At 39.2% G+C, this 15,550-nt stretch overlaps 1 protein-coding gene across 1 annotated transcript in view; it reads right to left on the reverse strand.

Annotated features, from left to right (window-relative positions):
• Nucleotides 1-15,550, reverse strand: part of LOC122522127 (regulating synaptic membrane exocytosis protein 2) — a 135,974-nt gene that overhangs the window by 59,157 nt on the left and 61,267 nt on the right. The window contains exons 15-20 of the mRNA XM_043642938.1: nt 13,476-13,629; nt 12,756-12,919; nt 12,222-12,397; nt 11,910-12,147; nt 6,939-9,643; nt 4,585-4,761 (exon numbers count right to left, since the gene is read on the reverse strand). Of these exons, the coding sequence (XP_043498873.1) occupies nt 4,585-4,761; nt 6,939-9,643; nt 11,910-12,147; nt 12,222-12,397; nt 12,756-12,919; nt 13,476-13,629 (3,614 nt within the window). The remainder of the gene's footprint in view (nt 1-4,584; nt 4,762-6,938; nt 9,644-11,909; nt 12,148-12,221; nt 12,398-12,755; nt 12,920-13,475; nt 13,630-15,550) is intronic.

Here is a 15,550-nt window from a genome sequence, read left to right on the forward strand (position 1 = left end):
TAAATATAAATAAGTTAAGAACAGNAGCTCGTGCAAACATTTGGTCTAAAAAAAGAAAAAAGAAAAGTTAAAATGAAAAAGATAAAACAAAACAAAGTGTTTGTAACAAGATCTACGTTAATAAATAACAATAACTCACTAGAAGATTTACTATAGTAAAAAACTAGAAGGAGAGAGAAAGAGAGAGAGAGAGAAAGAGACAGACAGAGTGACAGAGCGACAGAGAAAAAGAGAAAGAGAGAAAGAAAAAAATAGAGAGAGAGAGAGAGAGAGAGAAAGAGAACCATCGTGATTATTTTCTATACAACAAAAGTATCGTGCACGTTCGATTAAAAATACTTTCCAATTTTCTTTTTTAATGAATTTTATAATAATCATACTATTTTTCATTATTATTATTATTAAAAATCTATGGATATAAGATGAGAGTATTTTCAATACGATAATCACGATTGGCGTCTCCAATTTATATTAAACCCGTTCTACAAATGAATTAAATAATAATATATGTAACGTTTATATATACTTATTTGATAATACGTAGGAAAGAAAAGCGCGCTATATCTAACGAATACAATTGTGCTTGTGTGTGTTTTCTTTTCTTCTTTTTCTTGCATTTTGTTGTCCCTTTTGATCTCATCGATGCAACAACAACAGCAATAATAATAATAATAATAGTAATAATAGTAACAATAATATTAAAAATATAATAATAATAGCAACGATGATAATAATAATAGCATATCGTTTTTACGATTGTATCACCAATTTGATTGGATTTATAATTTTCTGTTCTCGTTATATTTTTCCTCTGACTTGTACTCACGTTTCGTCGGAGGCTCGTTCTAATTATTTATCGTATTAATTAATCGTTATATTATTTTCTTTTTCTTTTTTTATTTAATTTTATTCATAATGACCGCGTCAATTTTGCGTCGAATCGTTTCGATCGATTCGAGTATTATTTTTATTGTAATCAATTGTACCAATTGGCCATTGCATAAATAAATGTTGTCGTACTATTTTGTATTTTATATAGATAAACACGATTTAATATATCTTCAAAATAATTGATATTAATTTTATATTGCATATCAAATACGTACAATTATGTATGTGTACGTATATTTTATTCATTTTAAATAAAAAAAAATAATATATATATTTTCAATATTTTTCTTGTTTTAATAAAAAAAAAAAATTAACAAAATGGTAGCCAACATTATAAATCGCAGATACGATGACCAATTGTTGTACAATCGAATTTTATTTTCTCCTAACGAGAAAACATTGAATTTTGTATTTTATCATTTTTCATATATTTTATTTAATTATTTTCTTTTCTTTTCCTTTCTTTGTTTTTTTCTTTTTCTTTTTTTTTTTTGAAAGGGGGGAAAGACAAGCCACCTCGTTTGAGGAACTAAGTTCGAACGAACGCGGGGCGTACGGCACGGCGAACAATCTCGTCCAATTTCTTTTCGAGAAAGGGAAGGTTTCTTCTAATTGGGATTCAAAGAATAGAATAATATATATATATCGATATAGATAAAGATAAAGATAAAGATAAAGATAAAAGAGATCGATCGATCAAATTATATATATATAATTATTCTACCACGAATATCCTACGTCCGTTGCTCCCGCACGCGAGCAATTCTATGGGGAAAAATGTAATGGAATACGATCAAAAATAGTTAGGGGGTTTGGCGGGGGTGGGGGGGGGGTAAGGGAGCTGTTGGATGTAAAATAAAAAATATATAAATATATATATATACATATTAAACCCAAAAAAGTACATTAAATAGAAATTAAATAGTAACAAATGACACGAATGAAGATATTTCTAAATAGAAGAAATAAAATAATATATAGATAGATAGATACGATATTAATTACGATTAAACTAAAACATCACACAATAAGTGTTTCATGAAATAATATACAGTTTAAAGATGGATAAAGATAAAAACAGAGATAGAAAGATAGAAAGATGATAGCGGGAGTACGAAAGATGGTTCGGATTGGTTACAATAAAAACTTATAGTAGGAAGAGGGGGGGGAAGATAAAATGACGATTTAGTAAAGATAAATAGTAGTACATGGAAAAATAAAATAAAGAAGAAGAAGAAGAAAAAATATAAGTATAGAAATAAAAAAAAAGATTAATAATAATAATAATAATAATAATAATGATAATGATAATAATAATAATAATAATAATAATAAAAAAGGAGATAAAGTACGGTTTAGTGGGACGATGGACGGACCTGTCCCCGTCGCCGCTTCCCTCGCCATCGCTGCTCGCGGAGCTCGCTTGCCTTCCGCTCCTACCGCTGGCCGTGTCCTCCGGTAGGACTTCCTCGCTCCTGTGAACTGTAAAGGACGACTTCCCCTTCTTCCCAAATCCAAGCCGTCGTTTCCGTCCTTCCTCGCCCACGCATGTACCACCAACAGATGCACGTGGCATGGTTATGGTTTTTTTGCGTGACGCGTGACACGATTTGTCGTTGTTGTTGTTGTTGTTGTTATAGTAGTTGTAGATAGTAGTAGTAATAGTAGTAGTTTGTAGTTTGTAGTATTAGTGGATGAGTCGTTGTTCATAATTGTATTGTTGTAATGGTTGTCATCGTAATATAGTGTTAGTGTTTCATTTAATTGTTGGTTGTTGTTTGTTTTTGATGGACTCATTTAATGGAGAATAAGTATGGGATAATAGTAAAATTCAGATTCATTGTTATATATATGTATATACGAATATATACATATATATTTATATATATACACAATATCCGTGTGGATAGTATAGTTGTAGTCATCGGTAGTTATATTGTAGTTGTAGATGTTGTAGATGTTGTAGTTGTAGTAGTAGTAGTAGTAGTAGTAGTAGTAGTTGATCGTGTACGAGTGTTAATTCCGTGACGCGATCGCGAAGGTGGATCGACGATCGGCCATATCACGATGAAATGTCGTGCAGGTGGGTACAGGTCGATGACGTTAATGGGCCCCCAGAGCGTCGAGAGAGATGGTTGGTTGGTTCGGTAGAAGTAAAGTGTGAATGTGTTCATGTTGAAGAGAGGCGGATAGAGATGAGGAGGGATGGCGGAGAAAACAAGAATACGATTAGAATGTAGTTAGTGGCCCGTTGATTGGGGGTTGTTTTGTTTTTTTTTTTTTGTTTTTCTTTTTTAATTTGATTTGTATATTTTGTTTCCTATTTTTTATGATTCTTTTTTTCTTCGATACTACGGCTACGGTGTGCTCTAGGTATGCTGATCTTCTGTTAAAAAACTTCGCAATTATTTTCTTTTTTCTTTTTTCTTTTAATTAGACGCGTTTCTAACGAATGAAGGAAGATAGAAAGAAATGGTGTGAGTTATAAAGAAAAATAATGAGAGAAAGAGAGTTATATACAGGTGGTTTAGGGTTGTTGTATTTAAGATGACAAGGTTCGCGAACGATTAATCAGCTAAAATGACTCGTTTGATTTATTCTCGATTGATTATAGCGAGAGCACACCGTTTCTACACTAATATGAATCCTATATACTAAATGCGTATTCTAATATTTAAAGGGGGATTGCTCTTTAACACGACATGACAGTATATACTAAAAAATATATTATATATATATATATGAAAAAAGAAAAGATAGAGTAGTGATAAACGCAAGGATAACAAACATAGATGACATCTATGGTATATCACGTAGAAAAAAGTATTATCTACCGTATAATATGTGAGAATATACAAATATATACATACGACATACGTCATTTACCTATGTGTTAATGTATATGTATATATATATATATATATATATATATATATACATATAAAGTATTCATTTCCCTTTCGTTACCAGCGACCCATATACGGATCGTTCATGCAAAGAAACCCTTATGTACGAAGGACCCCTATATGGGTCCGGTCGTCCATGCAAAGGCCCCGTATAAACGATCGACCCATATAGGGGTCCTCGACAAGTGGATAAGGATAATGTAACGAAAGGGTTAGAAGTATCATACCAGGTGTATATATTCGTACGTTAATAATAAAGTGGAATAGGTAATTGAAGAGAGAAAAAAAATGTATATATATATATATATATATAATATATATATACACAGAGAGAAAATTATTATGAAAGAATATAACCGATCTTATCTTTTTCCTTTTTTGTTTGTTTTTTCCTAGGTTAGAGGACGAAAATTCGCGCTTCGCTTTCTCAACGGTATCCATTTTGTTTTGTATTTTCTTTTCTTTTCTTTTCTTTTCTTTTTTGTTTGTTTGTTTGTTTGTTTGTTTCCTTTTTCCTGGTTTTGTCTTTCTTATCTTTTTTTTTGTGTGTTCTCTTTTTGTGCATGTTAATTTTTGTTGTATATGAATTAATTGAATCGATTAATCAATTATTATGTTGACGCGAAAAGTGAACTGGGCGGAATGTCGGAAAAAAGGTACCGCGTTTTTCGTTGTATTATCATTCGTATCCGTATATAGTTAAGATTTTGAAAATACGTAAAATAATATTGTATAATAATAATATTATCGACAAAGAGAGATAATGGACAGCGTGACGATGTGTTACCTGTCGCGGATAGCTGACTCGTGCTGTTACTCTTCTTTCCAAGACCGGTCTGATACTGTACGGCGCTTCCGCCGCCGCTGCTACTTCCGCTTCCACTTTTACTACCCGGTGAACTCTTACGACCCCTCCTTGAGGCATCATCCACGTGACTGACGGCCGTGTCGCTCAAACTCCCATCTGCGAAAAAAATCTTTGATAAAGCTACGCTTTTGTCATTCTTACTCTCCCCCCTTTACCCCCGTGTCAAAGATATGAAAAAAGATAAAAAAGAGGAGGAAGAGGAAGATTAATTGGGACTTTTTTTTGGTTGCTCAAAAATCCGAAGCAACGTAAGAAAATATTTTTACTTCGAATACTGTCCATTTATTTGCAATTATTTGTCGATAATAATAAATGTTTGAAATATAAATTATTATTGTAAGTGAATAATAGGATATTATATTGGGATTATTTTTAATTATATGAGGATATTAATTATACGATTAAAACGATATTGATCCCAGTTATTATTACATACTATTATATATTATTAAATCATTCTAATATTAGAATAATACTGTTTCAGCACATTTACGTCCCGTATATGGAGAACTAGAACTAATATGGCGAAAGCATTGTTATTTTTGGAATTAGTACACCAAATTTATCCAATAATAGGTTTAACTTTCAGAGCACCCGAATCGAAACTTTTTCTATTTGTTCGAACAGTCTAATTAGACAGATAGTATTACAGAAAAATAAAACGAATGAATGATAATCAAAAAGAAAAAGAATCTAACAACAAATTTAGATAATTATTTCTGTCCTAATGAACGTATTAACAGAGGAATAAATTATTTTTATTGATACATTCTAATCACGTAACTTTGATCTTGGAGAAAATAATGAAAATAATGGAGGCCACAATAAAGAGAGAGAGAGAGAGAGAGAGGGAAAGAAGAAGAAGAAGAAGAAATAAAAGAGAATAATCGTCGAAAAAATTGTCTTTTTTTTCTCGAATGGCAGGAGGCCTTTGGGAGACCTTGGAAAGGTAATTTTGGGCGACGGCCAACGAAAGAACGTTGTATAGTCAAAGGACTGCTAGGAACGTAGAGCATCTTCCCCTTCCATCTTTTATTGCGATCGATGAAAGTATCAAGAGAGAAAGAGAAAGAGAAAGAGAAAGAGAAAGAGAGAGGGAAATGGAATTCGTGACTAAGCTCTCTCCAAGCAAAGTCCGCATGCCGGAGCTATACATGTATACTTGTACATGTATATAAAAGGGAAGAAGAGTCACGTTCGCGGTTCTTCGACCGATGAGAGAGAAAGAGAAAGAGAGAGAGAATGATCTAGCTGAAAATGTAAGCGATTTAAAAAATAAAAAAAGAACACTTACTCAAAGGATAATGGAAGTTGAGATTCGATCCGTTCGCAAATACAATAACAGACCCTTCTTCTAACAGGAATTAAGGAATTTGAATAACCCTCGCATAGGGTGGGATACAAATGAATTGTGTATCCTTGGTAGGATCGAGTACAATAATAATGAAAGTAAAGAAATGTAAAAGTAAAAAGCTGTCGTTGAGGAATACATGTTAGGAAATTCGAGTGAAGATATGATGTAAGTAAACGAAATGAATATCTGGATGATAACTCACCAACTTTCTCATCGGGCGGCGCGTCCGTGTTACTGAGACTCCTAATAAATTGGCCCCGTTTTCCTGTATGTTGTTCGTCGTGGCCATTGTCGGTCGTCTGATGCCTCGTTGGTTTTTCGTACGAGCCCGACTGGCCGGAGTACTCGCTGCTTTCGGGCATGGAGGAGGAGCGACGATCCCGCAGGTCGTCGTCGTCGTAACGTCGTCGTCGATGATCAACAACATCACCGTCGAGAACGTCACCATCGTCGATGATGACGTTAACGTTACCGTCGGCGTCGCCGCCGGCGTCGTGATAAGTTAGTATTTTCCGATGGTGGGTGGTACGTCGATGGGAAGTCGTTGGGAAATCATTGTCGTGGTCGTGGCGACGATTAGGGGGATAGTAATTGTTAGCGGCGACGTAATCAACGGTATTATTATTGTGAATAAAGGGAGCAGGATGGGCGCAGCATTGACACGACGACGACGACGACAACGACGGCGGCGGGTGCGGGTGCGGGTGCGGGAGTGGCGGCGGCGGCGGCGGCGACGACGACGACGACGATCGTGGTTCGTGGTTCGTTTGACGATGTTGATGATGTCGATGATGTGGTTGATGTTGTTGATGTTGTTGATGTTGATGTTGTTGATGTTGTTGTAGTTGTTGATGTTGTTGTTGTTGTTGTTGATATTGTTGTTGGTGGTATTGCGTCGATGTCGGTTTCGCGATCGTACGTGGGTTTTCGTGTTGATGATCGTCGGCCCGTGGGTGGTAGTTTTTAGCAGTGTCGGAGGTAGCGGTTTGGGAATCAAAGAGACTTGAATTAGCGTTACCGGGGCGGGGTGCTCGGTTACGGGGCCTACGCGGATCGCACGGGCCAAATCCGCAGTTCTCGCTGCACTGGCTCTCGCTTTCCATCGAGTACTCGTAATACTCGAGGGTGTCGCTTATCGCCACGTTCCTCTTACTACTCGGTTGTTGTTGTGGTTGTTGTTGCGGTTGTTGCTGTTGTTGCGGCTGCGTTTGCGGTTGCTGTTGCTGTTGCGGTTGCTGTTGTTGTTGCTGAGCGCGTTGTTGGGTCTGGGAAGAAGCGTGCATCGCCGAGGGCTGACGCGAGGGCTGACGCGAAGGTTGACGCGAGGGCTGACGCGAAGGCTGGTGCCGGCCGTCCTGCTGCGGCTGTTGCTGCCTCTTCTCTATAAGCTCGAGTTCCCTAGCCTCGGGGCAGCTGCTGTTTCGCCTACGATACCTTTGCCTCGCCTCGACTAACGACCTCCTCTCATCGCTCCTACGCGACCTACCAACGCCGTCTAAATCGCCACCGGAAGAGGACAGCGCCAGCTCACGGCACTCCGGACAGCTACTCTTTCGTCTAATACTACCGCGCGTCGAGGACGACCAATTTTGATAACGCGACTCGTGCGTGCTCGAGGAACGTAGCGACCCTGACCTAACGAATTCGCGAGCTGCAGCAGCCTCATTACATTCGCGACACTCGTAATCCGACAGGAGATCGTACCTCGAGGAGACTACCGGCGGTTCCTCGTCGTAGTAATCTGATCTAACCGATCCTAATCGGTCTTCGCCTACAAGGACTACACCACCACCTCTACTACCACCACCACCACCAGCACCACCACCACCACCACTACTACCACCCCCACCACCACTACCACCACCACCACCACCACCATCCTCGCGAACCTCCAACTCGTTTTTCCGCCTAAAGTAATCGGCACCGACGACCGTCTCCATCGAGCCAAACTCCTCCTCGGAGTCCAGCATAAAGTTCGACCTTCCTCTATCCTCATCCTTGAAATGACCACGTCGAAGGGACTCGTTAGAGCGAATATATTCCTTTACCTCGGGACAACTGCTGTTGCGTCTGCGACGATAGAGACGTCTGTTTCTCGCATCTAACGCCGCGGGACACGTGCTCGGGTCCTCGTCGGAATGCAAGATCGGGGTTGACTCGGCACGTTGGATCATCATCATCCTCCTCTTGCTCTCGGAAAAACTCGGTACGGTCAAGCTATCCTTCGTCGTAGGTGGCACGCCGAGGTGATCCCTGGCGTTAAAAGATCTGACGTTCTCGTACGCTACTGCCAAATTGGGATCACCTCTGCTACCTCGTCTGCTTCTTCTTCTACGTCTTCTGGGAAATGTGTTGTTGTGGTTGTAAATCTTATCGTTCTCGAGGCCATTCGTGTGCGTTCTTATCGTCCGGTGATAATCGTAGTCGTCGGCGCTACGATAACCGTTGTAATCGTCGTCGACGATAAAAGTCCTATCGTCAAAGTGTGCGTTTCTCGAAGCGGCTATTCGTGGGGAACGTTCGTCGCGATAGTAATCGTCCTGGTGATGACGATAAATGGAACGGTCGGTATTACGCAAATTGGTCGTCGTCGTCGCGTTCGTATTACCGGTCATGTTCGTCGTCATCGTCTGGGTCGCAGTCCTCGTCATATCGTCCAGGTCGTTCTCGTAACCGTATCGTCCGACGTCAACGAGGTCCTCGTCCTCCTCGACGTCATCGTCGCGGTCGTCGTCGTCGCGGTCGTCGTCGTCGCGGTCGTCGTCGTCGTCATCGTAATCCTCGTGATTACGACGATCGATGAAACCCTCGTCCTCGTCGTCGTAATCGACCTCCCAATTCTCGTAACGGTCGTAATCGTCCCCGAGATAGGAGTCGGTGCTTTTCGTTCGTCTGCGTGGCGGAAGGGAAGAAGCTATGGCAGCGAGTCTTCTCGTTTGCCGGTCGTACTCGTCGTCGCTCCGGGTGCCATTGTAACAATTGTCCGAAGAAGACACGGCCTCGTCTATGCTGTAATACACATGATCGTTGAGGGGATCGCAAAGATCCGGATCATTGAGATTTTTCGTTCTCTTCTCGGCGGATATGTGCGCGTTGAAGGTGGTGGCATCGTGATCCTGATAAGAGGAGGACTCGACGTATTTCCTCTTGGTAGTGTCCTCGCGGCCAAAGGTGGATCTTAGGTCGTCGGTGAGCGTCGTGGCGGTGGTAAGACGGCGCGGATTTAGGGGTGGGTAAGGTCGATGGTGATAGTCCTCGATGATGCTCGTCGCTGTGGTCCGTTTGTTGTCGAAGCTCGGCACGTAAATCTCTGTCTCGCCCGCGCTGAGCTCCGAATCGTAACCGTAAAAGGGCTTGTGATCTTGGCTCGTGAGGTAATCGTAATTGGGCTCCTTGTTCAGCAAACTCTTTGGCGGCTTATCGTCGCCGTTCGAATCGTAGTAGGACTTGCTCTGGTCCCCCAGAGCCGGTATCTTGTCGCCGTAACCGGCGTCGCTCAGAGAAAGATTTCTCTTCAACTTCCTCCTCGCCGTTCTGAGACTGTCGTCGCTGAATATGTTGCTTGAAATGGTCTCGTACTCGAAACTCTTGGCTCGGCGCGACAACAGGCCGGTGTCCCGTAGCCTAGTGGTACCAAATCGATCGCTGAACGGATCATGTATCACATCGTAATCGAAGCTTCTAGCCTTGGAAAACAAAAAAGACCTACGCGGGCGTAAGCTAAAATCTACGTTCCTAATGTCGTAACTTTTTTTATTATCAGCTGCGACGGCGGTTGCGGCGGCAGTGGGTAGCTGCTGCTGCTGCTGCTGCTGCGACTGCGGCTGCAACTGCAACTGCTGCTGCTGCTGCTTCTGCTGCTGCTGCTGTTGCTGTTGCTGCTGCTGTCGTTGCTGCTGTTGCTTATGCTGTTGGTGGGCTAAAACGCTCGAGGTTAAGAGTATCGGTGATTGCTGGAACAGTCTCGTAATCTTGGCGATTCGCGGCCTCGACTTAACACTGCTCGTTGTGCTAGTACGATCCTGCCAGCTACGCGAGCGTCTACGCAAACCGGACTCCAAGCGGTACGCCGACGAGGAGGAGTTGTTGGCGCGAAACTTCTCGACGAAACGATCGTTGAAGTCGACCTGCAGGCAGTCCTCGACGTATATCTCCGGTATACGATTCTTCGAGCTACCGGTGAGCTTTTCCGGCTTGAGTATGTAACCCTCGGAGACGCTGTACTCGCTGGTCTCCGGACTGTAATATCTCAGCATGTTCTCGTCGACGGTCTGCGATCTCGTGAACGGCGTACGCATCTTTCTGTACAACGAGCGTACCACTGCGGACTTGCTCCGTACGAGAGGATGTGGGACGGGATTGTGCTTCGAGGGGTTTTTGCTCCTGGGCGGCTTGGAGGGATTCATGTTCGGGGGGCAGTGACATTCGCTGCAGGGAACCCTAAGTCTGTGCCTGCGCCTATTGCGCCTAGGGGGCGGGGGCAAGGGGAATATGACACCGGGTATTAAAACGTTTTTAACTGTCGGTCTGCAAACAATGTTTTTCATATAGAGAGTTTTAGCGCTCCTGCGGAAACATTACCATGGTGTGAGCCCATTCTTCATATATAAATTACATTTTTTTTTTATCTTTTCTTTTTTCTTTTCTATCATCGTTATTCATATTTTTCTGTATCTTTTAAATTTTATTTATATATACATATATATTAACTTTTTTTTATTATTATTTCACTTTTTTACCGCACGTTCGCGATCGATCGAACGAGAGAGTTTTCTTCTCCTTTTGCCGGGGGGAACAATGGCGCCGGGCGTATCTTATTTATTAGACATTGGTTTTATTTTTTATTTTTTTTTCTTTCAATCTCATCCGCGCGCATTCTCCGAAACCTTCGACGAATTTGTGCTTTTACTTTTGATCGATTCGAGATTTGATTAGATTTTTTTTATATTTATTTTTGTCTTTTGTGTCGTATTCTTCTTTTTTTTTTTCCTTTTTTTTCGGGTTTTAGTTTTCGTCACGCGCGTCTCATCGTGTCCCTCATAGAACCTAGCCGTTCGACCAACGCCACGCACTGATCCCTACTTTTTTTCTCAGAATGGGGCATCATTAAATGGACATTGGCAATGTGCATAGGAGGTGCAGCCTAAATTAATAACTACGAGTTAAACATATCGTTTAGAGAAAAGATCAAGAAATAGATAAACATATAGAGCGCGAAGAGGATTACTAATGTTTTCATCTAAACAAAAAGCAAGCAGGAGGGACGAATAATAAATAGTGCGACTATCGGGGTGGTGTCCATTCATTCGACAATGTCCATTTAATTTCAGGGATTTTTCCATCGAATAACAGGCTAAAACCACCGATCGTTCCGCCCCTTTTGTTTTCTTCCAACTCATTTTCATCTATCTCGTTTAATATAATATTTTTTCATTCAGACTTGTCACATTTAATAATAATAATAATAATATCGGTTATCGGATTTCCATGCAGCGAACGCTCGCAAAACGCTTTGCGACATTTGAACGTCGCAGAAAATTTTGGAAAAAAAAACTCGTTTTAAATAAACGATGACAAAAAGGAATGAAAAAAAAAGAAAACAATAAAAAAGGAAAAAAAAATAAGAAGAAGAAGCGAGTCGGAACCGTCGTTGGCCATACTTCCTCTTAATTAATAGGATAGTTGTCTTAATATGAACTATGGATTTTGCTTTGCTTTGTACAGTTATTTGCGAATACGCACGAAGGTCATCGACCTCAGATGATACGATACTTTACTTTTTTTTCTTTTTTTATTCTTTTTGTTTTTCTTTTTCTTATCAATTTCTTCTTTTCATTATGTTTACTTTCTTTTTATTGACTCGTTAAAATAATCATTGAACTATACTCACATTAATCCCCTCGATCCACGTGGTCGTTCCGATTGCGTACTGAAGGCACTGCTCGTTACTGATGCTATGCTCTCCATGTCGGAGTCCCCAAGGTCACCAAGCACATCTTTGTCCGGACTTAAATGCCCCCTTCGTGATCTGTGCAGTCTGTGAGCATTACTGTGCGGTAACGATAAAGGATCATGTCCCATCGATGGTAGATCCGAATCTGAAAGACCACTGTAGTGTCTTTCCCAGCCTAAAAATACATTCTTTTTTACTACTAGTTTTGTGAAAACGTGTTTGATTAAAACAAAAAAAATAAAAACTAACCTCCCATTCCTGTACTCCTATAAGTTGTGTGTACTGGTCTATTACGATGCCTCATAAACCTTGCTCTATCTTCAAGATCTTGCGTTACTCTATCCTTCAAGGCTGCTGGGATTTGTGGAAGCTGACGCTTCTTTGGTGAACCGGTAGGTGTGGCTGTTGCCGATCTGGAACCGAATCTAACAAAATTAATTAATTAACGAGTATACTATACGAAGATTTATCATACAACAATTATATTCTTAATTTGAATCTTCGAGGTGTCTATCATACGTGAACATTCAAAAAATAAATTCAGATTATCATGAAGTAAGTAATAATATTTTTCGTATTTATCGTAAATAAAATTTAAAACAAATACAAGTAGCCATAGTCGTTATAAATCATCGAAACAAACAAACTGTCCGTGTTACTTGAGTTTGTATTATCTTTACTTTAAAGAAAATAAAATGGAAAGAAGATTTTTAGTGATTTTCTCCCTGTCCGTTATTCAAGTTGGAAATATTAGTATCGAGTTAAAGTAAAGTTATTTCTTACCTCGGCATATAACTGTGCGAATAAGGCATGGATCTGTGTTCGGGTGGAGATAAAGAACGATGACCGGTGGGACTTTGGGATCGGCCACGGTAACGTACGCTAGGTGAGTCCATTGGTGCTGCGCTGTGAGATCTGTGACCCATCATTCCACGATGAATATCGTCCTAGGAAAGTTTCGCAGAACGTTAAACTAAACCAATGTAACAAACTAACTTTACGGATTTTCACCAACAACAACAACAACAACCTAGTAATATTTATGATCAACTTTCTGACACTCCAGATATCACTATTTATTCGTCAGTTCTCTTTTACACGTGGGACACTGAAACGTTATCAACGTTTAAACCACATACTCAACTAAAACCATCTAGTATGATTTTCTCCGAAAACTTTGGCTTTCGAAATATCTATTAACTTTTGCAATTAATTCTCGATTAACTATTTCGTTAGTGCACGCTTTGAAGTAAGTATACGATACAACCCTTTATATGGGTCGGTCATTCGTACGGGGTCTTTTCATGGTTAGTTAGTCAAAAAGAGAAAAGTATATTGCTAATTAATTTCAAATGTTTAGAATTATTTTACAGATGGACATGCAAGAACCCCTGATATTTTATAACGTTCTTCCATATAAAAAAAAAAAAAAAAATAACTTATCTGACGTGTCAAGTTGTTTTTCATACAATTTGGGGAAAATATAAAATAAAATAAAGTTACCTTGCGATAAGTTTGATAGCCAGAGATGGACGCGGGATGATCACGGGACACCATAAGGGCAGCTCTTTTACGACCTTGAGGTGACATGTCCCTTCGACTCCGATGTTCACCATCGACACACAGCTCTCTTTCCGGCGGGGGGCTAGAATAGTGGCTGCTCCAGCATGCGTTCATGTTTTTCGTCGATTAGTGAGCGCTGTGTCGCTTACATGCTAAATGAGGCGAGTGCTGTGATATCTCGCGTTGGCTAACTTTGGCAATGCATGCAGCTGGGATGATGAACCCCACCCCCCCTTAACCGCTTACTTTTTTTTTCTTTTCATTTTTTCTTTCTTTATTAGAGTTACCAATTCACTGACGGATTTACGAAATCCGGTTCTCTCTGATCTTTCCCTCAAATTCATTTAATTCAATACATCAAATCATTTTGAAGCTATTTTATTTATGACAATATTAACTCGATATCTGTAAGTTAATGTCCGTTCAAAAAATAATTTACAACAAATCGTATGATAAATATTAATCTGACACGATATTGTTGCGAAAGGTTTCCGTTAAGAGGCTTAAATCCGTCAATGAATTTTTTTATTCGATTGTCGTCGTTGAATCTTTCGATTTTGTTGGTAGATACAAACAACAAAAAATCCGAAGGGATAAAAGAGAAGAAAAAAGAAATTGGACGAGGCAAGTGAATACGTAAGAGAAGAAGAAAAAAGAAAACTTGCGAAGCAAGTTGTAATTCGTCGAGAACGAACCTCAGGGCTGATGTTTAATTCGATTGGGATTACGTCACACCTACGTGTCTGACCATAATCGCATATATTCTACTTACACGTGGCGAACACAACGCGATCGTTTTCTAACACTTTGGAAGAAGAATTTAGAATTATATAAAAATACAAACAAAACCGAGAATAGAATAGTACGAAATTTCTATAGAAGAATTTTTTGTAACTTTTTTTAATTTTAATTAATTAATCAATTTATCAATTATTTAATTATCAAACAGTAGAGAGAAAAGAAAACGAGTATAAGTATGGTTAGAAAATTAAGATTTTTTGCAAAACATGAAAAAATACAATATGAAAATTACTTCGATAGAATAAAACTACTGGGAATTACTATAGAAAAAAAGAAGAAGTTAAGGAATGATAGAGATCAATTTAAAAAATGTAAGAAAACCTCTCTCTCTCTCTCTTGCTTCTTCCGTTTCGACAATTGGCACGATACTAGACGGTATTGCGAGTTCCTTGCCAGACCATTTCTTCTATACATTTTACATGGTGTGTATGTGTATATATATATATACATAGAAATAAATGTGCGATACATAGAACATGGCGAGACACATTCGACGTTTTCTCAACTAATATTACTCGATCGCAAGGACAGTCAGTTTGTTGCCAAGAAGCGAAATCGAACGCCTCGAATTTTATATACATCAAAATATATACAAGGTGTCTCCATTTAAACGATATGACCAAATATAATATTTCCAATCCTATCGGTTTCCTAAACAAATATTTTCAATCAAAATTATTCAATTCTTATGATAAAATTTAATATATCTATCACATTTATTTCATAGGGGTATTATTGTCAAAGAAATAAAAATTATAATAATTTTTTGATCTCTATAAAAATTAATATTTTAACCTAAACAAAAATCTAATAAATTTGTACATTGAGACTTGACTTTAATATCTCGTAGCCAATGAATTTCAATTTGAATTTATTTATTTTTGTAATCAAGATATAATAAATAAATCTCGAGACACCCTATAATAAACTATATATCGAACTAACTATACATATCGTACTATATGTATCGTTAAAGAAAAAGAATTCGGGAGTCGTATAAACAAAAGGGGAATACGCGAGCGAGCCAAGTTTTTTCCACGGTATACGTTCACGCGTTAGAAATAAAAAGAAACGAACGAAATAACGAAAGAAACGAAAGAAACTTGGAATCATCCGCGGACCACCCGGCTTCTGGCACCGAAAACCACGTTCACGTTTCGTCTCCTCCTCCTCCTCCTCCTCCTCCCAGCCAACTCTCTTATTCTCTTTTAACG

Source organism: Polistes fuscatus, unplaced genomic scaffold, assembly GCF_010416935.1.
Source record: "Polistes fuscatus isolate 324 unplaced genomic scaffold, CU_Pfus_HIC Scaffold5, whole genome shotgun sequence".
NCBI lineage: Eukaryota > Metazoa > Arthropoda > Insecta > Hymenoptera > Vespidae > Polistes > Polistes fuscatus.